Source organism: Melospiza georgiana, chromosome 1, assembly GCF_028018845.1.
Source record: "Melospiza georgiana isolate bMelGeo1 chromosome 1, bMelGeo1.pri, whole genome shotgun sequence".
Taxonomy (NCBI): Eukaryota; Metazoa; Chordata; class Aves; order Passeriformes; family Passerellidae; genus Melospiza; species Melospiza georgiana.
Window position 1 is genome coordinate 46,752,387 of NC_080430.1, and position 27,465 is coordinate 46,779,851.

Below are 27,465 nucleotides of genomic sequence, written 5' to 3' on the forward strand. Positions count from 1 at the left end.
GACTAGTTTACAGCAGATACATTATTCCCCTCCTTCTTTTTAGAAACAAGGTGGATAATACATCTGCAGATAAGTGGTTTTAGAGAGAAAAACACATGAAATTTGTTGCCTTTTATCCAACTTGGAAAATTACATTAAATGACATTCAGTAACATTTTTTAATGATAAAAACTAATAGATAAGTCTTCCTCCTATTTGAGTCAATACCATGAAACAGAATGATCCAGAAAGACTCTTCTGGTACAGTGAACCATCTAAGTCTAAAAGAAATGGGGGCAAAAAGCTAATAAGCTTTAAACCCTTAATCACTAAAATAAAAGGAAGGTGCTTTCTGCTTTGCCCAATAAGCCCCATAATTTTTCAATAAAAAAGATCAGTCTCAGCCTGAAGTTTAGTTTGGTTCAGGGTAACATAAGTTTGTCAAGTGAGGGGAAGAAGGTGAAGAAATGAGATTCCCTGCCCAAGGAAGAGTAGCAAAGGCCTGTATTAGGGAGAAAGATTAAAAATTGAGTAGTGGTGCCTGGTTCGTGCTGATGCCCTTTGCTCATGTGTGTGTATGTGATCCAGCTGGACAATAAGAGAGGTAAAAGACAATGGTTCAAGTACCTCAAACATTCTTTCATAGTGTGTTTTGATATGAAAGTCAGTGATAGCCTGCTTTCAAGAGGACCAGAGTATACCAGAGATAACTAGAGTCATAGAAGCATTAAGGTTGGAAAAGACTTGCAAGATCCTGGACTCCAACCTTTGTCACATCCAGTAATTTCCTGAACACTTCCAGGGATGGGGACTCCACCACTTCCCTGGGCAGCCCATTCTGATGTCCAACCTGAACCTCCTCTGGTGCAGCTTGAGATATTGTCTTGTCCTGTTGCTGGTTGTGCAAGACAAGAGGCTACCTCCCACCTGGCTACAATCTCTTTTCAGGGAGGTGAAGAGTGTGGTAAGGTCTCCCCTGAATGTCCTTTTCTCCAGCTTAAACAACCCCAGCTCCCTCAGTTGCTTTTAGTATGAGTAGGTGGATGTGGTTGTAAAGCCACTAATTTATTGCAACTGTTTCTACTTTTGTTATCCTTAAAAGCAGAGTTTCAAACTCATTGATTATTTGACAGTGTTGGAATGTCTAAACACAAAAGATGAAATGTTAAGTAACTTGGACAAAAGAGGAAATTTGAAGACCATAGAGGTGGTCTTACCACTACTGCCAGCACTATCACAGTTCCTTAAAGTGTCTGGTAACCATTCTCTTCATGCTGTTAATTTTATTTACTGAGAAGACAGTGGGTTATGGCAGCAGTAGTAAGTTGAAGACACATTGCACCACTACCTAGTGATCTTCATTTGTAGCCAAACTCATGTAATTCCTCACAGTGAATTCTCTGAGCAGAATAGAAAAGTGCCAATATTATCTTGGTCTGAGAAAGAAGGGCTTAATGTGATCTATTGGAAGCTTTTATAGATTACTAAAAATTTATAATATATGTTTATCTGATGCTTTCCACTTAAAAAGATTATCAAAAGAAGCTATGCCCAATTGTATTTTCAAATTTTTTATCATTTGCTTTTTTTCTGGTGTTTAATAAGAAGGGGCTGTAAGATTCTATTTTGTTAACAGGCTTGCTTCTGGTGGTTGGCAATAGTAATGGTTTTCAAAAAATAAAGCTTTCTCTATTTTTTCCAGATGGCATAAAATTGATTTAAACAAAATTATGCAGAAATAGTATGCATTATGGTATGCATTATGAATTGTCAAAGTTCAAAGGACAGAAAGAATTGTATTCTTGTCTTGTTTAGTTGTATTCCCTGAAAATTGTATCAAGGTCAGAACAAGCATTCAGCCTTGGTAAAAAGCTTATGCTAATGGAGAATCTATTAGAATCTACATATCTATTGGTTATATGTATTTTGATTTAAAAGTTTTGAGAATTAATTTTAACTTGAGCACTGATTTTTTTCTGCTGGTATTGGAGACCCTGAAGTTAATCTTCAGTGCACTGTGTCTGATGTAAGCAGAGACCTACTTAGGAATCTTATTTCTTGGTGTAAATTAGTCAAGGCAGAACTGTGTTCTGCTTTGATTAGTTTGCTTCCAGCATATATCACCATCTTTTGAAATAATTGTATATCCTGTGAAGTACTGCAGTTGCAAGAGATGTACTCTTTGTTTAATAAATTAAATAAGCTTCTTTTATCAGACATCTTTCTGTATGTAATATTGTAATGGGGACCTCTAAACTTTCTCTTTGTTAGGGTGATCTGTCTAGTTCAGGTACAAAGAGCCATTTTAGGGTCATAGTAATTACTGAGTATGTGGTGCATACCAGGAGTGCAGATCAGTTGTCATTTAAACTGCTTAATGACAAGAGTGATGCATTACAGTGAGTACAGAAATGTTGTTCAGCAAAGGGTCAATATATATAATCAGTGACTCTTTCTTTTGCTTTTCTTTTCTTTTTTCTTGTAAAGAAGTTTATTGTCAGTGAAGAATTCCCTTGATATTTTGTCCTAATTGAAAGATCCTCAGACTATTGCTATGCAGCCTTCCAGTAAAAGGGTTTACAAGCAGGATAGAGAGGGATTTTTCACAAGGGCATGTAGTGTTAGGTCAAAGGGGAATGGCCTTAGATTGGAGGAGAGTAGGGTTAGGTTAGATACTAGGAAAAAATTCTTTGCTAGAAGGGTGGTGCTGCTCTGGAACAGATTGTGTATCCCCCATCCATGGAAGTGCTCAAGGCCAGCTTGGACGGGGCTTTGAGCAACCTGGTCTGGTGGAAGGTGTCCCTGCCTATGGAATTGGAGGGTCCTGAAAGTCCCTTCCAACCTGAACCATTCTATGATTCTGTGTATTGATCAGTACTGTACTAGCATATTGCAAAGGCAATGGGATTTATGATTGACTGTAAAATTCTGATGGAATTGCTTATATACTGAAAAAACATATCTGTTTCCTCTTCCTTGGAGTATGACCTTTATATTTTCTAATAGGGCAGGGTTTATAGAATTAAAAATTGCATATTTATTGTTGGTTTTACTTTCTGATTGTCTGGCATCAGTTCAAAACTATGACACTTTTATTATAAATACTGTAGTGCTATGTTAGTAGCATTGTATCTAACCATACCTCCTAATAATTTTGTGAAGCTCTCTATTTATATTGAACATGTGCCAATGATACACAGCAATATTCATCATTCCCCTTTGATCTCATGGTCAGTAATGTTTCTGAGAGGGTGTATGAAGATCAAATCACCAAGTTATCTTTGGTTTTGGGAGAAGTGGAGGGAACCAGTTGTGGTGAGACTGCTTTTGGTTCTGAAGTTGTTGATGGTTGTTCTTGGTTCTAACTTGCAATCATGTAGCATTTCTTGGTCATTACTAGATAACCTATAGCTATTGTTCACATGGTGTGCTGTTGTATAATCTGTCTACTGGAATTTACAAAGATATCATATCACACAGATAGACAGAGGTAGGTAAATAGGGATATCATACAGAAGACATCGTATGAATTTTTCATCTTGTTACAAGATCCCAGAAAAAAACTCACTTTTTTAAATCATGATTTTAGAGCAGTCATTTTTTTCAGATGGATTTTTTTCCTTTTAGTTAATGGCAAGATGCTTTGTCTTAATTTCTAGATTAAGAATGATATACCAGTATTCTCTTACATTTGCACAGATAGTGAGAGACTTCCATTAAATTAGACCAGATTAAAGGAACATAAAGATTGCGTATTTTATGTCCTTCATCATCTCCTGGCTTTTTCAATGAAGTGAAAGTTTAATAAAGCTGAAAATATGGTTTAGATACCTCAAAAGTAAAACAGCTTATAAATCAAGTCTGTACAAACAGTGGAGGAGTTAATGAACTTTGCTTCAGATACTGTTGTATGGAAAAAAACCCCTAGAATAAATTTAAAAGTTGTCTATCCAAGTAAACATGCAAGTCCAGTTTACCACTGTCCTCTTTGTCCTCACCCGTGCATTTTGGGAGAATAGAAATGCCACAATTTGAAGTAACACAACTGAGTTAAAAGATAGTGGTGTGTAGATCTAAAGTAATGTGAGAATTTAAATAGGAAGCAAACTTTATAACGAGTTTTTTTTTTCAGGTCTCATATATTTTAGTGTGTGTGCTTCCATATTTCACAGGTTTTAAAAACACAATCTCATTTGTCAGTATTTCATAGCATATTGTATTAATAACCTAACAAGAGATATAGTGAAAGATGAAAAGTTCCTCTCCAAGAATATCAGTGTTATAAAAATGGAGAATGGGCTGGGATGCAATGAGAATTTCAATAACCTTGTATTAGCATATGTTTTTTCTACTTTTTTACTCCAGGCTGAATGTAACAAGGTCTGATTCCTTTTCCCCATACTTAAAGTTATCTCACTGATCCTAATTGTAAAGTTAATGTATGGCAAACCTATTCCTGGATGTGTAGCACTTCTTAGCAAGATGCACAACTCTTGGTATGTTTTCTTGCCTGTAGACAACCTCTGCAAGACCCAAACAACACCTCAGTTTTCCTAACTAACTGGTGAAAAGTTATTAAAGAAAAGAAAGATGAAGTGTTAGATGATTTCGGTGCTAAAAATCAAAACAACAGACTTCTGAAGCTGGCAACAAGCGAAGTCATGCCATTCCATTCATGTAGTGTTTGCAAGAGTTTATTTCATCAGTTTATTTCATTCAGTTCCCAGAAAGGGCCAGTGGTCATAAGAAGTCAAGGTAGAAAGAAAATTAAGATGAAAAAATCTCAAAAATCCAGGATTGGGCAATAGTGTCTACAGAAACCTATGAAAAGTATGAACTTTCACTATTCCAGACAGGATGCATTAATATTACAACAAATAAGCATTACTAGATGAATAACTGTACAATTAGATAGTTAAAATTTATCTTTTGAAAAAATATGCCCTTTTCCTTGCCTCTTACCCATTCTTAAATGACCACAGTTGTCAAGGAAAAAACCCCAACAAACGAGTTGTCAGGGAACACTCTGTATTGCTCCAATTTTGAGATATGAGACAATTTGAAAGAAGAGTTGAGTAACACAGACTCATTACTTGTCAAGAAGAAATCTACTGATCTAATCTAATTTTGAAAGTCTTTCTGTGCAAATGAAGAACATCAAATGCAAAAGGGTGCAGCCCATATGGAAATTTGGCTGCAGTATACAGAGGTTAAATTTTAATGGAGGAGCTAATGGAACCATCATCTATATTCATCCTGGTATATATTTTTTTTTGTCAAGCATGCACTTTCCTGAGAGTAAATTACTAATCTCAAAAGCATCTAAGAGTTAAGCAGTGTTAGAAATATTAAACTATGATCCCCACACAGAGTTTGGCTTTCTTACAGGTTTTGCTTTCTTACACTCTTTAATCATGTTACCAGTTGTTTCATTAATACAGAAAACCCTACAACTGCTGATAACCATAACCTGTTTCTGTGAGCAGGACTTTGCTCAGAATTTGACTTGAAAAATTAATTAAAATCACAAAAGATAGAGGTCATAATTCTCATGCATGCAGCTTTCAGAACCTTTTTTATAGATGCTCGCTTTGCTAGATTTCTAAAACACCCACTGCTTTAAATATTTTTATTCTACAGTTTGATTTTTCCATTAGATTAGTTTAGGAGCAGCGTTCCTAAATGAGAAAATACTGCCTATTGTAAAAGATAATTTTAAGAACACTACTTTGATTACTAAGCCATATGCATTTTTAACTTTTTTCCCATATCTGAAGACACTATAGAAGGAGAGTTTGGCAAATCTTGTTTTAAAGTTAAGTGTCCATAGAATAGAATCCTCCAAAAGCTATATTTATATTTAATGCAGAAGCATTTGGTCATTTGTGAACTGACAAAAATACCAGAGAAACTTTTAAATGACAATTCTACTTTCCAGGAAAGAATCTGTCATAGAGATTTTTCTCATGTGAAGTGAGAAAAAGGCTATCATAGGCTATCAATATATGTTTACCAAGTAGGACTCAAAATGAAAAGTTCTTGTAGAGAGTAGTTTATGCTGCTGGAGAGTTCCTATTAAATAAATATTTCTGCATTGAACAGATAAAGCTGCGGTTTCTGTTATGACTGGCAATTACAGCGCAGCTGTGCTGGAATTACAAGTGTGTCTGTGACAGACTTTTAAATTAACCCACTTTATTCACAATGGATTCTTGCTAAATCTGATTTTTGCAGTCTATTAACCTCAAAATGTAAAAGACTAATATTTGAATTAGATATTCTTAAGTAGCTGGAAAATAGTTGCTGGCATAAATACTTAATATTAAATAACTCTGTACAGATCTGTTTTGCTATACTATGACCTGTTTGATAAATATTGTAAACAGATCTCATACAGTTTCCTGTACAATCTTGATTCCTTTCTGTAGTCTTTTATTTGTTGCTCTTCACAGACTGTTTAAGCTTTTACTTTACATATCTGTTGTGCCAGGATCCCTACAGAGCTTGATTGCTCATATTGTGGGCAGAGTTATCAAGATTTTACCTTGTATTTCTCTGGGATTTGAATTTTCTTTTGTCCCTTGTTTGGCTTTTATTTCTGATGTTTCAAGTAGTTTGTAATTTGTTTGGAGTAGGCAAATTTTCTAAGTCCAAACCCTTAATAAGATTTAAATGTCCCTAAAAAGCTCTTCAGAGTAGGTTGCTGTGGGTGCAGTTTGTGGTATTTGGGAGTGGGGCTGTGGCCGAGCCTCATCCCCAGTGGGCTGCAGCTGTGTGGGTCAGGTGAGCAGCATTGGCAGCAATGAGCCAGGGAGTGCCCAGGTGCACTGACCAACCACCAAAGGGAGCAGAGGGCACACAGGTGCAATGCATCAAAGGTAATGGTATAAAAGGTTCTGATGAGGAACAAGAAGGGCAGACACTTGCAGCCTTCTGAAGTGATGTTGCTCTGCATGGGCAGATGCTTGAAGCCTTCTGATTTGGTTTGGTGTTACTGTGTTTGGGGGAATGCTTAAAGCCTTCTGAAGTTGCATGGTGATACTCCGTGTATTGTGGCCATCTCAACTGTGACGTATGCTATGGCATATGCTGTGACCGGTTGACTTCAGAGTACCAGCTCACAAATAAGGATGGTTTCCATAATTTACAGTGAAATTGATTCATCTATGGTTTTGAAATATTTTTCTAGAACTATGTATCATACTAATTTTCTTTTTTTTTTTTGTTATTCTGGCTCTTACTTTGTCTGAGATGTTCAAATATATCCTCACTTTGATATAATTTTCATCAGTCTATGAATTTGTATTAGAACTGAATTTCTTTAATTGGCAGTAGGAGTCAAAATCAAATAAGTTAATATTATGAACGTTATGCATCATAAATGACTTAAAAAAAGATATGACTAGAGAAAGCAGGTTTAATGTAAGACCTTCAGCTGTGATTTTTCTATTGTGTGCTCAATGCAAATGTCCTTCTTAGGCACTTTATAGCTTTTTAATGCAGAAATGAATTGTAAAATGTTCCAGATAGTCTGTGGCTGGTGATTCTAATGCATTACATTAACCAAAACTGGCTTTATATTGTTACAAGGTTAATTCTTCAACGAAGAAAAATTTTTTCTTAGCAATCCTTTTCTTAAAAAATATACTGTCTCTTGGCGCTGTTCAAATGTAATACATTAAGACTTCAGTACTATTTTGGTGCATTTTTTCCGAGTCCTGAATAGATATTGAGACTATTGGTTTGCCTTTTCTTTTATTCTGTTGCTTTCCAAAAGGTCTCCTGAAGAGTTTATCAATTCTTTTTTAGCCATAATTTTTCAGGAACACTAACGAGGGAGGTTTGTCATTTCCATTTCTGACAGCACAGGCAGATGTTGCATGCCTAGTTTGTGGCTTCCGTGGCTATTATCTTCTCTTTGAGACAAATAAATAAGTTAGAAATATAGAATATGCTTGAAGAATATGAGTTAGGAAGACTGGTACCACAGTAAATTCCTGGCCAAATTTGCTGATGGTCTGTGCCTGTATTGGATACTACCAGGTCAGTAGCCATGGATTAGTGGATTGCTGGTTTGTATATGTAAGAATAAGATATTTTTTTTTAATTGCTGTAAAAGCAGAGTGCTGAAAGGCATATGGCTGGTGTTTCTTGTGAATTAGCATAAACAATGCTTTCAGATACAGAAACCTCTGGTGCTTGAGATAAGCATAAATGCCGAGGTTGTAATTAATATTGTGAACTTCCAAGTATTCTAGCATTTTTGAAAACTGATGAAATCGCTGTTGTGTCTAAAATAAAGAAATAAGATATAGCCAGGCAAATTCTTGAGTGAACAGCTGTAAGAATTCCCATCATTTGGCTGGCACCAATTTTGCATAGTTTATGCAGTATGTTTCACACTGTGTTTGAATTCTTTCAGAACTGCCTTGATTGTCACTCCAGGACAGATTACATCATAGGCAGCTCAGAAAATGGCTGTTGCCTTAGGAGTATTATTAATAAAGATAAAGGCTATTAAAATAAAAGGTGCACAATGAAATACTTGTCTGGCTTATGCATACAACTTAGGAATCTTGTTCAAGTTTGACTGATATGCTATTAGAATGATTTATTTGTACTTAAGACAAATAGATTTCATTTGTAGATCTCTGAAATATACTACCTGTATAAATGTGTTAAGAAGGTACACCTTATGAGTAAACCCACTAAATCTGACAACAGAGCCCTATCAGACTTCTCCCTACCTATACGTGTTCTATGTGTCTTAACAACAACAATATGGAAATCCTTCCCTCACATCCTGCCCCTATCTCTGTCTAGTTGACCTTGTTTTTAACCAGCTAAACTCTTGGGGAGTGGAATGTTGCAGCTAAGTGTCAGGCTACAAACAAGGTATTCTGGATGAAGCCTTATGCCAAAGTGAGTTTGAATGTATAATTATGGTCACACTAAGATATGTCATGACATCTGAGGATCCTTTGTGGCAATTTGTACAGATCACTAATGATATCTATATTAGCCATGCTAGTATCATGAATCTGCATTTGGTCTTCAGACTCCTGCAGTGTATTTGATTTGGTTTCAAGAAAGTGCCAATCTCTACCTATTACCTAAAAGAGAAAAATAATAGTGTGTCTGTGCAAAACATGAAGCCCAACCTTTCCCTGTGAAACAGTAAAATGGATGAATTAAATATCTTTCTTATCTATTTCAATTACACAAAGATTTTGGATGATTTAATAATGCATCTTTCTGTGAGTCTGGCATTTATTGTTGCAGTCATGGCAATGCTTGTTGGCCATAGAATGATGGATTACTGGCATCACACACCTGTTGAAGGTGTTACTTTTGGTCCTTAAATATGCAGAATTCTACACAGAAATCCATTGGTGAATATTGCAACTGTGGTAGTAGAAAATTCTGCAGTATGGGCTATAGATGAGGATACTTTCATTTTCAAACATCTCTCAGCTTTTTTAACATGTGAAGAATTTTTCTTGTTCTTCAATTCTCCCTTTGCACCAATACAAATTGCTGACAAATGCAGTCTTATTTGCAGCCATTAATTCTTAGTTGTACAAAATCACCTTAACAGTTTTCCAACAAGTCTTTTTTCATTTAGAGGTAGCCTTTGTGTACTCTTTCATTAATCATAAAGGCTGCTTTGGATTTGACTGGACTTACTAGGTCAACAGACCTTGAATTGGGGAAGATAGTTTTATGGTCTACTGAGAAACCAGTTTTACATGGAAATGAAATACAAGAACAAGGGTTGGAAAATGTTAAGGCTGTGGTATAAAGTAAAACATACCTGTGTGAGCCAAGGACAGAATACTAGCCACTTTTAATTTCCTGACTTTTGTTAGTGTGTAAGTCAGTGCTTTCATTTAAATGCTTTTGCCTGCATTTTTACAACTTATTTGGAGAGACATATTGGCCAGCTCCTGAGCTACTGTATGCTGACAACAGTTAATCATGTGTTTCTTTGTCTTTGAGTGAAATTTAAGATTCCTATGTTTATGTTGTTCTTATTTTTCATGATTTGTAGTATAATTAGGAGTGGCTGGCTTGGCTGTTTTTGGTACTTTGTACATATTAAATTTCATTGCCCAGTATGTGGGAATGTAGACAGCATTTACCAGCTCATTAACCTCTTTAAATTGGCTGCAGAATGGATGATTTCCTGTCACCATCACAGGTCACTGGATGCATTGCATTCTAATGGACTCTTTCTAGAATATTTGCAAAATGTTAAGCTACTACAGCACTGATTGATTGATTGGCATATTTTTTCTGATTTACGTAGTTTTTGTTCTAGTTTATGGATTTTTATGGGGCGCAAATCCAGATAAGATAAGGGGTTAATGTTATTTTTCTGAAGTCAGAAAAGCAAATGCTGACTAAGAAAACCTCACTAGGTGTTCCTGTTCCTTTACAAAGTGTAAACATGTTATACACACACACATCACATTTCCAGGACACTCAGTATAGAGAATGTTTGGACAATGATGAAGTGCATATGACTGTGAGGTCTCACTGATGTACTTGACCACTATTAAGCATTGGCCCTGGATCTGTTCTTAGGAGTTTAACAAGATCAGGATGGTGGCCTTTGATTTTCTGTGATAAAAGTAGTGTCCTTCACAAAAAGCCATGATGTATTTAATTGAAGAAACCCATAAACCTTACTTGCTCAGGGGGCTATGTCAGGGTTGATGTTGTCATTCTTTCAAACATTACTCTTACTGAGTCATGGAAATTTGTATATGTAGGCAATTTTGCTGTTCAGCTTAGTGTTTTCAATCAAGTAGAAAATATCATAAGAAAGAGCTTAAAACCTAAAAGATTCTGAGTTTTCTTTTCTGAGTACTCGCCTCATAAAGAGCAAGCTTGGTGTTACCTTCTGCTAGTTTAGCAGCAAATAGAGGTGAGTGATTCCAGATTGTCATGTCAGAATTTCTAAAGTCACTAAACTTGCCAAAATAAGTCACAGCCAATCAGGAGCATTGAGAGAGCAGACACTAATACTGCAGTGGTTAAATATACTTTCCTGTGCATGTAGGCAGCACATACATGGAACTTGCTTACAGGTGGCTGAATACTAAGAGATGTTGTGAGTCATGAAGTTAGCAGGTCACCAAGCCCTTTGTATTAGTTGCTAACTCTATCCAAGCTCTGTAAGATTGTAATGAAAAGACATGAGAAAACTTTGTGACTGTCTTGCAATTCATTGATTATAGATGCTGTGGATTAATCACATAGGCTCATCAGAGTGTAATTTAAGATTCCAGAATATCAAGAGGAGTCAATCTGCATGTCATACTGCAAAAATGAGATAGATATAATGTATTAGATCTTATGCATTAACCTAATAACCTTGTCACAAAGACTTCTATCCAGAATTCTTACTTAAAGGAATGCCTTTGATTTGTTTGGGTAAAACCACAGTATAGATTACAGATTCAAAGCTAACTTTTAAATATGCTATTCAAGGTGCATATTGAAAAGAAACTTACTTGCTTTTTCCAACTGTAATTTGTTTTAACTGGAAGTGATTACTAAGCTGGTCTTTTCATAAATATTTACTGCTTGACACTCTGCTGAAATCAAAGTCCCTGTTCATCACGGCACTGACACATGTGTGCTCATAACTTAGGGTTAATTGATCTGATAAATGGGTACTGAATATCTTTACCTTTGTGTTGCAGTCATGGTGTTCTCTGCTATTGGCATATTATGCAACTCTTTGTGAGTCCAAGGAATGTATAATTGGATCTGTATTTTTTTTTCCTGGCCTTGATGTCTCATCATCCTAATATTATATACTACATATTGTGCTTTTGTTTACATCTTCATTCTGTTCTTAATTTCAAATGACACAACCAGGAACTTCTAGTTTTCAGTTAGTAATGCAACAACTGAATTTAGCTGTTCTATTTCATACTGTCCATACATTGTTACTAAAGAAATTAGATTTCTCCAACCTCAATATTGGAACAAGTTTATTTTTTCAACTTTTGCTTGTACAAGTTGAAGTTGGATTTTTGTGGCCCAACTTCATTAAGCTGGGTCATGAAACTTAACGGGTTAATGGGTCATGGCTCATTAACCCCAAAACCATATTTTATGTACCAGTTTGGTTTGAAAATTCTCAGTCCATGATTTGTTACCTTATTTTTAATATGATATATCATAATGCAGTTCACCTAATTTTATTTAATTTCCTTTTCTCTAATGCAGGGTTGGGAAGAAACTGTGGATGCTGCAGTCTCTTACTTATTAAGAACTTGTTTATCAAAGAGCTCCAAGGAGCAGGCCCTGACTCTCAGCAGCCAGTTGTCCATGCCCAAAGATACCAGCAGACTGAAGAAGAACATCACCCTCTTCTGTGATAGACTGGCCAAAGGTGGTCGCCTTTCATTGAGTACGGACTCGGCCGCTCAGCCAGCTGCTGCCATGCCAGGTAAAGACATGAAGCTCATGAATGTTCAGAATCCAAAGTATTTATTTGCATGTTAAAGCTAAAAATTATGCATGTTTTATTTTCTTGGCAGTTTGTTTTCCATTGAGTGTGGGAACTAAACACTGTTGGTGTCACTGACAAGTAGAATGACTTCGGTAATAAGATAATTTCACGTTTTCTTATTCTATTCAACACTTACTATTGCTCTTACACAATATGCACAGTAATGTAGCAAATGAAACACAGATGGTCACTTTTATACTGAAAATTCTTATCACTTATTTCTTTGCACTTTTCAATTGGTTGTGTGCATGTGAATCTGCATGTGTATGTTTCTAATGTGATGGAAAAAGGAGGAGTGAAAAGTCCTGTTTTCTTGATAAAGAAATGAATGTATTTGTATTAGTGGCTTTATGGCATATCCATATGATAAATAATGAAGTAATAATAACACTAAATAAAAAAACTGTAACTTTAGAAAGTACTAGTTAGCTGTGTGGTATCTCACAGAAAACATGAAATTGAAGATGAAACTAATTTGAGTATCTATTATTTCCCATATAGAATAAGAATGTGAGCAAGATTTCACAATAATTTACACGACTGTCAAGGGATTACTATTTTTAAGGGAAGTTTTATTAATGTCCTTTTCTGTATTCTGACTTTTTAGTTATAGTGGGAGCAAAGTTACATTCTTTCTGTAGAGTCTGGAGTTTAGCATCTTTGTACTGTTGCAAGACGTTTTCTTCCTGCTGTTTTCCTCCAGTGAGATAGGTAGACTTAGTGAACATCAGATACTCCAAGTGACTTGGAAACAGGTATTTTTTTCCCCATCTTACTGCTCCAGATCTGGATTGACTGCTTGTTCAGCTTCATAATCTGCAAAACCGTAATATCACTATGGTCTTTGACCTCGGTTCCTTCCTTCTCCTACAGCAGTCTTCACATATGTAAGGAAAAGTTTGTATTTCATATATGCATCATGCTTAAGCCTAGGAGTTTGTTTTGTTGGCTATATGGATATTGTTATTGATAAAGATTGGAGTTATGTTAGGGCAATATCTTGATTATCAGTATTTGGTTTATTACATTATGAAGAATAATTAAATTCTTGTTTAATATAATATGAATGGTCTGTAGAATGTATCAACAACTCAAAAGTCCTTGTTATGTGCGGCCCTCCTTTGCATGTGCCACTATAAATGATCTGGTAAAACAGCTGCCAACTATGCAGTGGTAGAAATTTTACCAGCATATATTAATTTACTTTAGTGTTCTACTCTTGTCATGTCTGGAACCAGACTCATAGTCATGTGAAGTAAGGAAGTGAGGCAGAATAAGTAAGTGTCATATTGGCTTTAACATTTATGCTAGTATTTCTTTGCAAGATTAAAATATGTGCAAAGGGCATTTAATTTGTTGAACTTTGATTATATAACCATTGTTTTTTCTTCTAAGAATTTTGAAAAGGTGTGAATAGCTGCGGCTCAACTTTTTCCACCTAAGCTAATAAGGTGAATTGATTTAATAAAGAAATTCACTTCTTGCTATTTAGTTGACTAGTGTTATTGAGTTCAAGGAACTTTGCAATTAGGTTGAGTCTGTTTGGAAAGGAGTAAAATTTGTAAATATTATAAACAAATTAGAAGAAATATTGCTCTTGATAGTCTTTGCATTTACTCATTAACTGTTGGGAGAATATAATTTTTGAAAGAGTTTGAAACTAAAAAATGTTATCTTAATTAATGAGAAGCTCATTACAGGGAAATACTTCTGTCAAACCCTCAGAATAGCACAGTATTTAAATAGCTACCCTCCAGCAGGATTTGCTGTGTGGTTTGAAACTGTCTTTGAACAGACTGAGAAAACTTAGAACTTCTTTGTGAGAATAAAGGTTTTACTGACACTTTTTCAACATGTTTGTTTTGTCACCTGTTCAGGTTTTCTCTGGCCATCTCTACCTCGGCAAGTAATGTGGTCTGTTAGAAGCAGATCTGTAGGCAGAAGCAGTTGAGGCTGGCAATGTCATTTGTATCTCGTCTTTGTTTCAGAACTAGCTCTGTGCCTGTACTGGTTCTTCATTAGCAGTTGGAGTGCTCTAGGTACATTCCTGGAATTCATTTGCCCGGTTAGATTTACTAAAAGAAATTAATTCCTGTGCTCAAGACCACTCCTCAATATGAAAACAGTGCTGTTAGTGGGGATAATCAAAAAAATTTGGCTCACTGTTGAATCCAGCTAAAAGCACCTCTTGTCTCTGCACATGGAAGAAATTGAGAATGGTGCCTTATTATAAAGGGAAACCAGTACACAAAATATCTGTGCTGTTGAGTCAAGAGCTCTTTGATAATGCCTGGAAAACAGAGAAACTCCTTTTCCCAGCCCTTTAAAGGAGAGAACTGGAATAGGTACAGGTGAACAAGGTAGAACCATATGTGGAGAGGGACAGACAGAATTGTATTTGTATCTGAGGATTTATGGTGCAATACTGGATGGTAATGTAGGGGCAAGTTCTTCAGGATGTTTAAGCTCCAAGCCAAAGATGGTCCCATAATTATTCAGTAGGGTCGTGAGCATTAGTTTGAGGATTTTGTTCAATACCACTTTTTCTTAAGACCATTCTTTTTCTTAATGATGAAAACCCCTTTTTCCATAGTAATCAACTTTAAAAAAATTCTTTTAAAGTGCCTAGGAACCTTCTAGTATTGCAGCACTGTAGCAGTAGGCTCAATTTCTAGAAGTTATATTTAATACGTTCAAGATGGTGTACCCTGAAATCTAGAGAAATTGCCTGAAGCCACATTAAAAAGCTGATGATTACCTTGAAGTGTGTAACTCTTTGAAAGATGCCTTCAAAAGTGGTTGTCAATATTTGTAGTTAATCCAAGAGTATATGTTAGAGGTAGACCATGGTCTCTCCTGGGTCTGGTTTTGTTCACTATTTTCTTTAATAGCTGCACTGATGGAATATGGGCATGAATGTTAAAATTGTGGCTTTGCAACAAGCTTGCACTAGTTTGAGGCATATTGAGAGAGCAATAATTCTGATCTTGATAAATTAGAGGAGGAGCTAAAGTTATTAAGAAAATTTTGCAGTTGAAGCAAGCACCAAGGACTCTAGCAAGTAACAATCTGACACACTAAAATTTGAGAAACAATTCCATAAGCACTATTGCCATAGGATAGGCTTGTGAGGTTATATTGGGCCATCAACTGAGAAGACGACAGCAATATGTTTCCACTAAAGGTGAATTCCAACTTTGGGTTGTAGTCATATGGCTTTTAATGAGGAGATATGTATTTCTTTCTGTTCTTCATGAGTAGAATTCACAGGGAGCACAATTTAAGGAAAAACTGAAATTGAATAGAGTTCAGTTTTGTTTCTTCTGAGGGAAAAATAAAGAGAAATTTCAGGAGGGACGTGATAGTTTTCCAGTATGCAAGATGTTCTTATATGGGTGATTAAAATTGAATCAGAATCATTGGCTAAATATGATTATAGCTGTACACCACATCAGGCTATATTGTGTACTGTGTTGCCTTTGGCAACGCATAAATGGCTGGATGAGAGGAACGGTGAGGGGTTAAGGGCCTGGTGCCAACCCCAAGTGTGGGTCAGTGCCAGGGAAGTGCTTGGAAAGGTGCTGTAGACCACCCACATTGTCATGTATTGAGTTTAATGGGTGTGAGAATTTATAGCATAAATCCTGATGACCTGCAGTGAATTAAGTCTGTAGCTTTTAATGGTTTCTTATAGTATTTGTGTGTTGTGCAGGTTTGCTTTTAAAACCTTGATGAGTATAAAATGTGGGTGTTTGAAGACTTGTTTAGATGTCAGTCTGATTGGAGGCCTGTTTACAATATTGCTTTACTCATATTTTGGGAAGCTCAGTTAATCTTTGACTAGAATGCTATCCAGCTTTTCATGTGATAGTTCCCAATGAGGTGAGCAAATACTGCCTGTATCAGTTCAAGGCTTTGTTCAAGCAAGGAGTTTTAAATAAGGACCTTATTTTTCTTTAGAGCATCCTTTTTCTTCTGCCTTGTTTTTTTCTAACTCAAATTCAGTATTTTTTTATCTCTTGGCTTCATTAGGAAATCATTGTACTGTGTTTTAGCATGATGTACTCATATAGTTAAGTATCACTGGAGCAGTAGAAAAAATGTTATTTAACCAGAAAGTCAATTACTGATCTCCATCGCTGAAATCTGTGGAATGCCAAAGACTGTAATCTGCCCAGATGGCTGAATCCTTAGAATAGAAATTATAAGGAAAAGGATAAATATTTTGAAATATGAAACTTATTAATAGTTTGGTGTAAGTGTAATATTTGAAAGTTATATAAAGTTAGAGCTAGAAGGCAAGATGACTGCCCATCTAGTTTTTCCTTTTGTATTGTAATGGGGTTAAGGGATTCAGAACATCAATATCAGAGTTTATGTGAGCTCATAAACACCTTGAACAATATCTTGATCGCTGTTATAATAGTTTAGTGTCATTGTTGGAAGGTTTTCCTAATGTTTGATATGTATGATTTTTCCTGCAAATCAGTGTTTTATTGTGAATATTGAAAGTGGAGCTGGCAGTTAACGATGTTCTTTAATTGTTGGAAACTTTGGAATGTTTTTAGTACATTCCTTTAGTAACTTTTCTTTTATGCTAATTGTGACAAAATGCTAGCATTCTTTTTATGAACGATTTTTCGTCTTGCTCTTTGTTTACCAAAGTGGAATCTTTTCCTTTAGTCTGTGCAGGAAGTATATCGAACTGTAGTCTGCTCTATTTTAATTTCAAGACCCTTTTCTACAAATTTGTTTGCTAACCAGATGTTTCCCATTCTGTATTTATACAGAATCAGCATGGTGGTGTTTACTTGATTAGATACTTTGTTTTCCTAGGTTTTTAATTTATCAAGTTGATTATAATTTTATTTTGTATAATAATGGTTCTACCATTTAGATTATGAATGGGTAAATGCAAACTTTAAAGGCAATGTTCTTTACCACATTAAGTATATATATGCATCCAGAATCTATATTCATACTTTAGAAGACAAATGTTTCTAGGGTTTCTTTTCCTTGCATAAGCTTATAAAAACCTGTTTTCAAAATCTTGTGGTGGTATTTAAGGGTGAATACTGCCCCTTTGAAAGCTGTTTTCTTCACTGGAAAACTGGGATGAAACAGAATGTGTCATATTCCTTAAGGAACTCTCTGTTTACATGCTATTAAACTTGGGGAGAATGTTAGTATTAATTGGAAAAACGTGTGGATTTGAGATCCTGGGAGAATAATATTAATCTATATATGAGAATTAGACATAAATATTACTGCAAGTTCTTAATATACTGAATGTATCTGAAGAAAGACTAATAATGGTTTGATCTGAAGAAATAGGATTTTTGTAGTTGCAAATTCCTCTCTTACACCCTTAATTATAAATTTTTCATTGGTCGTTAGTGGAAGAGAACATGCAGTCTAAGTCAAGTTCTCCAGCTTTAAGAGACTTAAATTCAGAATATCTTGAAAAATGTAGTGGCTTCCATTTGTACTCACGCAGTTTCCAGTCTGTGTTTGTAACGTTATCTTGGTAGCAATTACAGCAACTTTTTTCCCCCTGGAGAAGTTAGAATCATGCAGTTTGAATTTCAAGTAGCCTGAAGAAGGCACAGATGCAGAAGTTGCCCTGAGGCCCAGACAATGTTTTTGAACCACGAGCAGATACTTAGAAAAACCATGTGAGACTGATAGAGCATGGTTTGAGATCTCTTCCTGTAGCTTACATATTGTGAGCTTGAGACCATGATGCATTGTCAGTTTTGTGTAGCCCCTCATGGGGTGCAAAGAAGTGTATAAAAATATGGGTTGTTTCTCACTGATGTGAGAAAGTCCAGTGCTGTTTATTTCTGCAGAAGACTGTAGTCCATAACGAAGTATGATTCTCACTTAAGATATTTTCCATATATTTTCTGTAGGAGTAAAATATTGAACTACTTTTTTGTTTTTCCTTTAGTAACACTTAAAATAATGTTTTTAGATTTTTTTTCTTATTTTACTTTTAATGTATTGGGCATTCATAATGATTTTTAGGACTGCTTAATAAATCTATGTAAGGAAGAGTATTGACAAAAGTTGTTGAAAGTACTTGAAAGGATTTTGTAGACCTGAGCACTGATCAGTGCTGACTGATGAAACTGGTGGTCATTGATCAAATTAGATTCAGCATTTTACCCATCTTTATCATAGTACCCCTCACCTGTTACCACTCTTCCCTACCTGCTTCCATTCAAGTAGCATTTACAACAGTGTCTAAAGGACATAGGTAAGTATCTTTGTATTCAGGAAATCTAAACCTTAGTCATAGTGCTTCTTTCTCATTGAAAATCCCTTTGCTAAGGACTTTTTTCTTAAATGTACCTGGAGGCTTTTACTCCCCAAAGCACATTATAATGTGTCAATTAATTCCTACAGATTTCTTGGCACAGGTCCTGAAATATGAAATTGACATTAAGTGACTTTAACTGTTGTAAGGCAAACTCTAATTCATCTTTTCTAACTTGCTTAAAATCATACAGGTTGATCAATTAAATAACTATGGATTTCCCTGGGAAGTGGATTGTTTGCAGTCAGTGAAAAATTATTGTTTTAATGTATAATATAAAACTGAACCCCTCACTTAAATAGAAAGACAGTAAGATTGTTTTACATTTGCTGGCTAAATTTATTTAATATATGTATATAAAGTGTAGCTATGTATTACTGAAGAATTGTATTCATTATTCTTCATTCTCTTAAATGCTCAAAACTTATATTTACCTGTTTTGAAAGTTAATGTATATTTGCAGGTTGAAAAGTTGTGTACTACTTATATTGAAACCGAAACAGATCGATCATCACTGTATAAGTATTTTTGAAATTCCCATATTTTTCATACTGCCTCAAAGTAAACATACATTTGGTAAAATGTGTACTGTCTTCTCCTTTTACTTCTTCCTTCAAGTAAGGCTACCTGAATGGCTCTGATTCATTTTTTTCCCCCCTCTGGTTTTCCTCAATTGTTTTCTGTATTTCTCCTCTCTGCATTTGGCTTCAGTGGTTTCCTTCTCCATCCTGTGCCCTGTGATGTCCGTGCAGCTCCATGCAGGGTCCTTGCACTGTGATAGCTGGAGCAAGTACCCCCACTAGCCACCCAAGGGAGTAAAGGAGTCTGACAGGGAGAGGTGGCAACAAAGGGTAGGAAGATCTTTTCTGATCAGCTGTCAATCTGGGACCCCCAAAGCAGTAACTGAAGGGAAAATCCTGTGGTACCAGTCTGGATCTATCAGGCAGAGAGATTTTTACAAGGTTTGACAAAGGCGTAACAGAGATTAAATCCATAAACAGTACAGTCATTGTGTGCTTCTGTGTCCAATTTGTGCAGCTCTGCATGGCTGAACTGTTGTGCCAATTTAAGCATAACTTTCTTCTCTCCATCTAATTGCAATGATAATCACATAAGAATCATAAGAGCAAAGAAGTTGCTCTGACACTTGCAGCCCTTGGCATTGTCATACGCTCCTGTTAAATTGTGTTGGGTGAGCTAACAGTGAGATATGAAATACTCTATAATGGAACATGATGCAATTCTGCAGCTTTAATTCAGCTTCTAGTTCATTGTGTTGAAAAGATTTCTCCAGAAAATTATCAGCTGTTCACAATGTACAGTTCTACCTTGATATAAAAGCCTAGAAATAAATGAATAGTAATATATCAAAACTTTTAAACTAATTGTTTGGGTTCTATTTTTGAGATTGAAATATTTTCCTTGTCCCATAAAGCTGATTTAGTGAAAAGGAAGGGGAGTAGCAAGTCATTAGGGAGAATTTTGGGAGAGCTTACAGCAACAAGTTTTTGTGGTTCCTGAAGAAAAGCTTAAGAACAGTTTAGTGGAGCCAGAAACTTGATTGCTTGGCTCTCTGATGTGGATCTTTACTCTTTGTAATTTCTTTCCATTGTAACTTCGTTAGCTCTTTAAAACTTTTATTTCTATTGCTTTAGTAACATCGGTCATTTAGTTATATGGGAAGGAAAATTGAACTATGCAGGAGACAAGTGATGTTCCTAAGGTCATACTGTAATACCCATGTGTAAACAGAGTTCAAACATGCCTTGCAGTCTTGTCGTAGCTCCTATGTGCACTTTTTTTTAGGTGTTTTGCTATTAAAACACAGCTTAAGAGATTGTGGTGATCCTAACTACACATTGCAGCCTGTTCTTGCATCATTGGGCTTGTTTCAGGTGAGGACATTGAAAGCAGGAACTCTGAATGTCAGACATGGGAAGAAAGTAGGGAACAATGTCTGAGGTGGTCTTTAATTTTAATTCACTTGGTCAACTTTCATCACCCTGCAGGACTCAAATGATATTTCCCCAAGTGGTTAATTTTCAGGGATTATATAAATAATGGTAAAGCATTCGAATATTTTTTTTTAATTGAAATGAAAGCACTGATAGAAAATAAGCTTTTTTTTTTTTTTCCCTCAGGGCAATCCGAGTTCCAGTGTTGTGAAAAGGGGAAAAATAAGATGGAAGCGTAGCAAGACACATTTTTTTGTAGGGTTGTGAAAAAGTTTTTATGATGTTGTTTAGAACATCTCCCCTCCTCAATTGATATTACAGCTGGCAAAAACCACAGGGGAAAGGAGTACAAAGGTTAAGAAGGCTAAAGCAATAACATTTTTTAAAAAATGAATAATTTAAAGAGGAAAATGTCATGCATAATGAATAAAAAAGAAATCCCTCTTGAGATTTGGGATTCATTCATTTGTGGTTCTGTGAAATTTAGTTGGCAGTATTGCAATTCCAACTTGCCTCAACTAAGTAGAGTTCGGATCAACACATTAGTGCCTTGGTGTGCACGCTTCTATTGCTGGCTCTTTGTGTTGAAATTAAATTTTAATATGTCCTACTTAGGTATAAGTGGTCACAAATGATTCATAATGTTGAGGTAAGCTTTTGGTGAAAATAATTGTCAGTTGAAAAAATTTCCCCTAATGATCCTGCTTGTCGCTGGACTTTATTTTCTATGTTGTTTGAAACCATTAGAGACCACAAGCAAAAATAAACTTCTAAAATCTGCATTAATAAGGTAGTTGTTCAAAACGATGGAAAAAGTATTGCTAATGGAGGAAAGTGTACAGTCTCTGACCTTCCATTGCAGAAGATTCAATAACAGAAGGTAAGAAAAAAATTAAAGCTAAAATCTGGATAGTTATTTTTAGAGGCTACAAATATTGTCATTTAAAAAAAATATAGCCAGATTTTAAAAATGTAGCATAATAATTTTATTTAAGGTATGATATTAATGAAGATTCAGTCTTGTATGTCTAGTTAGTCTTCGGATTTCCACTTACCAGGTTTCTTGGTTCCTCTAAGCTTTTGTTTCCTGTGAGGTTTGAAGAGCAGCTTATATGATGAAGTGTGCTGGTATTTGTACATGAGCTGCAGGCATTTGAAGACCATAATTAGCTCTGCAGTTTGCATGACATTACTTTTCCTTTGCAATCCCTATCTGGACAAGACCACCAAAAAGTTCCTGGGGTTGTCTACCTTTAAGTACAACGATGGCAAATTATCCATCCACAAGTAGTTATAAGCAGAGAGATGATACAGATGAATGAAGCAGGATATGTCAAGTGTAATGACTTATTCAGTTTCTTCTGATGGGCAACAGCATCCTTCAGTCAAGCAGAGATGCAACTGCTTATGCATCAGGACATGTCGTGACTAGTATTTCAGGTAGCACAATCCATTTATTTTTCATTTGCTATTCTTGCCTTTTTGGCTCATTTAGGTTGAGTTAACTCAATGCTTTTATGCTGCCATAAGTTAGGTGCACCTTTGCTGAAATTGCTGGTGTTACATTGTTATAAACTGCCCTAAGCAAGTGTGACCAGAATGAGCTAGTTGTTTGCATAATTATTTTTTTTATATATGTTATCACTGAATTTGTCTTACAGCTCTTGAAGGTCTGTTTCATCTTTGGTTTAAAAACATTAAGTGAATGTTTGGTCTTCAGTTTAAAAAAAATAAAAACCCAGTTGGACAATAAAGATATTAATGCTATTTTTTTCTGAAATATTAAGTCACTTTAAAATGAAGGGGTTTGTGTATGCAAGATTGATTTCATCATTTCTATTATGTTGGAATGTAGTGTACATGTAGTGTAAGTAACATGTACAAGTCTGTGGAACTCTGTGGTGAATTAGCAGTGTAGAACTATATGTACATCACTAACACCATTTACAGTGTATTTGCTCTTCCACATTACCATAAAGCAGTCCAATAAATCTAAACCTAGTGAAAATTTCATATTTTATACATACAGAACTGATTTTTCAATTACTTCAGACTTTTTCAGAGCCTAATCCAAATCCTGATGAAATCTGTGGGAGTTTTTCCATAGACTTCAGTAAGCTTTGGCTCAGGCCCCCACTTTTCAATTTTTCAAACAGATTTGCCAAAAATCTGCAGAAAGCCAGGCACTTGGAAAGTTTTTACTTGCAAAGTACAGCTGGTTTTGAGTTGCATGCAGGAAAGTTCCCAGTGCTTTTCTGAAACAAAAAAAAAAAATAGTTTTAAAGATATTTTAACTTTAGTTAAAAGGGTGACTTTAACATTCGAAGCTGAAATTTCCTTGGTCTTAGTTTAAGCATGACAAACTCTGTACTAGTAGATTGTTTTTAAAATGCATAACTGTATGTTAACAAAGCTTTAAACTGCAGCTTGAATATAACTTGAGCAAAAATTTTCTTGGGTTGTGAGTTTCAGAGAGCCAGGGATGTCTGTACTAATAAATGATTTCTTTTTGTTTTGGTGTTTGTTTTTTTTTTTTGCTCTTTTTTTTCTTTTTTGCTTTTTTTCTTTTCTGCAGTGGAAAGCTACACTGCAATTAAAGAATTATTCCCTGAGGTTAACTGCACTAATTTGAGAGAGAGCTCTTGAACTTCAGGGAAAATGTTACCCAGCCTGCTCCATCTGGTGATGTAGGGTGGTTTTCAGTGCCTCTGGGTGGTTGGATCCCAGACTTGGAGGTAGATGTGATTGGACATGCTGTGTTTTAGAGAGCATGAGACACAGCCTGTGCCTTGGCCAGCATCACTCATACCCTTGTATAGCAGCCTAAGAATTAAATAGTGCCATTTTAAGGCAGCATCTTGGGTTGTAAATGACAGTCAATGTTCCTCAGTAGCTACGTTGTGAATTGCACCCCCATGGTCTTGATGGATTTTTCTTAGGGAGAAAAAGGGCAGCATCTTTTTGAATCTAAATGCCTGACATTGTTACAAAGCTGTCTATCATCTGTATTAAGCTTGCAGATTTTTTTTTTATTTTTCTGAATTTTTAAAGAACAAGAGCGTGTTTAGGACTGTTTTGCTTTTTGTGAGCAGTCAGTTGTTATGTCTATTCATGAGCCTGGTATCAGTGGTTCAGCTAATGTTCCTATGGTAAGTGAAGGTCTGTAAATTCATGTTTCCCTGGCCCCTGTGTTTATTCAGACTTGCCCATCCCTAAGAATTTGATCTGATATCTGAGCTGGAAAATGTCATCAAATCAAGCATATGCGGCGCTTCATGACTCTGGCAGGTTTGAAAATTGTTAAAAATAATACTTTTTTTCCTAATTATGTCCCGGCTGAAACACAAAGACTGCTGATAACAAGGATGCAAAAGGAAGGAGTTCATAAGCTTGAATCCTTAAGGTTTTGTTTACATTCAGTTACACTTTGAGACAAAGACTTAGCTCACCGTCTACTAATTAGAATATTGCTAAAGAACTAATTGAAAAGTAACGTGTATTTAGCTACATAACGCTGAAGTTTTCTTTTTAGGATTGTAAAAGCCTTCAGCAAACTGGTAAAAACTGCAGGCTTTATGAGTTTCATGCGATTATCATGGTAGGCTGCATATCTTGTGGGTGTTTGCTGCATGTTCTAAGTGCAAATACCACAGCAGGGTGCCCTGCCAGGAGCTCTCTGTTTTTTGATGAAAGATGAACTTTATTAATTCTGACCCTAACCAAAGCTTGACTTATTCCACTTTAAGAAAACTAGTTAACTGTAAATTAGAGATATCACCAAAAAGGGTATTACTTCAAAGTTGGGAAATGATTAGGGGGATGTTCCACTGTTTTAATTGAGTTTCAATTTTAATTACTTACTGTCTTCTATGTAACAATAAACAGCTGTGCTACACTCTGTGTTTCAAAGAACATTTACTCAGCCTTTAAATTTACCATTAGAGATCAAAGAGAAGGTCTGATGTATATGGATGATGAAGGATGCCTCAATTCAAATGGATGAGTGAGCAGAAATAGTGCAGCTAGAGGTAATAAATATTATGAACAACCTTTTTAATGTAAGTTATGTGGTGCTGAACTATATTAAATTTTATGGCTGCATTGAGAAATCTTTTGTAATCATCTTAAAACTCTATCAGTATTGATAGGCATGAGTTTCTTCTAGCGCTTTTTTCAAATAAACTTTTCAGTCAAAACTGAGGGGTTTTAAAGTGAAAATAATTGCTGGTGACATTCTTGAAACCAGCTTATAAATAAATGGATGCTTGAATTACATATAGGGATTTGTGGAGGACATTTCAGGGTAAAATCTTGTTGAATGATCAGACTTTCCAATCTTAAAATCTATTTAAATAGATATGAATTACTTGATTTTATTTTCTCTAAAATGGAGCAGGTTTCTTGTAACCAGAGTAGTCATTAGGGGTATTAGGTTGCTGTTCAGAGATGCTTAAATGAAGTTATGAACTGACATTCTCATTTGAATCAGATTGTTAATAAAAAATGGAACAATGCGGCAGGAGTTAGGCAGGAGATTTCAGTTAGCACAATAAATTATGTTAGATATCCTGAGTCTGGTTACATTTTACCAGAAAGTTGTTGAGTTGAGATGGGGGAGATTCTATGGAGTAATGTAAAATAGACTCCAGCCAGATATGATGAAATATTAAAGATGTTAAGACTTAGAAAGGGTCATATAATGTGTTACAGACAGGATTTTCTTATGCTCCTGTGATTAAAAGTCCTTCTGAAAGTAAGACAAGTTCTTATGATGCCTTTGGCAGTAAACATCTGCCATGTTTTCCTACAAAGGAACTGTATTGGCAGAATTAATGCTTTGCAGTTATATCCCAGTCTGAGGAGAAAAAATAAAGCAGTTGTGCTTGGATACTTCGTTTAATTAGTTATCAAGGGAAAAATGCTTGTTGTACGATTTTATAACAGCTTTCTCAAATATTTTCAAATAAAAAACACTGGTGTCTTTGTCAAAAAGAGCCTTGGTTTTTGTCATTTTTGCAGCACATTAAAACCAGTTTTCTTCTAGCTTAGCATGAAATTGATTCTCATGTGGATAAGTTGGTTCTCTCTAGCTATTGGATTGTATTGGATTGTCTACATTGTGTGACATAATTTTGGTTAGTGTAGTTACAGTGTATATTGTAAACCTTGTGAAGAAATAGAAGAAGTGTTCAGTTGTACTACCCACAGTTAATCTACTGTGAATTTGGGTCTGTGGTATGTAAAAGATATTCCTTCCAGTGTGTACTTTGCGATTCACTGTTAAATAGGAAGCTTTTTTTGTAACACATTGCCAAACCAAGAAAGGACTTCATTTGTTGGGTCAAATCATTCTTATTTAATGCAGGTATACCACTTTAGCAGGCTTGACCATCAGTGTTTGGGAGTAGGTGTTAAGGGAGTGATAATCATTCGTTTGCAGACCTGTGGTAAGGTTATGCTAAGGAGAACTTTATTTTGTCTGATACATTGGCTAGTAAGAAGGAAAGATCTTTGTTTTATTTTAGCCAGTTGAAGAATTTATCTTAGTAGAATGAAAAAGGAATAGTTATAGTGGTATACACCATTAAGAGTCACCATGGCAGGCTGCTTTAAGAAATTCTTGGCAGGTGCAGCAGTCTGGTCCTTCTGAACAGTGAAATAATTGCTCTGATCAACAAGATAAGGATGAAATACTGGCCCCATTGAAGCCACTGGAGTTTTGCCATTGACTTAATTTAGTCAGGATTTCTCCTGTTTATTTGACAGTTCTCTGTTAATGTTCTAACATGTAGTGTAGTGTTTGATAATCTGACTTAGCAGAATGCATGACAGTGAACCCTGAAGTGGATTTCTTTTAAAAATACCTTCATAGTCTGAATTTACATCAGGTGGGTCTTTTTTCAGTGTTTGGACAAAGGGAAGGTACAGAAGGTTGTTTTTTCTTTAGCTTTTTGCGAATTTGATTTTAGTAGAAAGGAAAACACAACTACAGAATTCTTTGTTATGAGGAAAAAACTAGAGGACTGCAGAAGCCTCATTTTTCCTTGTAACTCTGAGGCTCTGATGGCACTGCTATACTCTTGTCTCTGTGACAAGTACAGAGACAAAAGTATAAAGAAAATATGAAAATGCATTGATTTATTTCTATTAATTCCTACTGAGCACCAAATAGAAAACACTCAGCGTGCTGTCTTAATAGCTGTCCCAAACCTTTTGCAAAGACTGACTTGAGCAAATCCCACAAGTTTGTTGAAATCTTTAAAGAAGAAGAAGGTAAGGATCAATTGGGGAAGAGAAGGAAATAGAAAGAACCTGAAAGTACTTATTACTTTGAGTTATAATTATATGTTACATTTGTTGCAAATCAAATGCAAAGAACCTAATGATACTTTATCACTTATGCTATGGGCTGTAACAGAGAGGGCTTTTTGTGCAATTGGTACTTAACAAATTCAGGCATTTAATGGTACACAAAACCCCCACAAGTGTTAGAGAGTTCACAGGATAAAATGGACAGTTTGCTTTAAGTAGCATTTCATGTTAGAGAAAGTGCAGATGCTGCTGCAAGATGTATTATATTTCCATAATCAGTGATAGATAACAAGAATTGTTTAACATTCCATATCCTATGTGTGCACTTAAGCCATGGCAGATCAATAAAAAAAGCATTAAGCCTGGTGCCA

General features: G+C 35.5%; 1 protein-coding gene across 2 annotated transcripts in view; it reads left to right on the forward strand.

Annotated features, from left to right (window-relative positions):
* BBS9 (Bardet-Biedl syndrome 9) overlaps window positions 1–27,465 on the forward strand; it is a 286,254-nt gene that overhangs the window by 131,962 nt on the left and 126,827 nt on the right. For both annotated transcript variants that reach the window (XM_058024837.1, XM_058024846.1), the window contains one exon: window positions 12,223–12,445. In XM_058024837.1, the coding sequence (XP_057880820.1) occupies window positions 12,223–12,445 (223 nt within the window). The remainder of the gene's footprint in view (window positions 1–12,222; window positions 12,446–27,465) is intronic.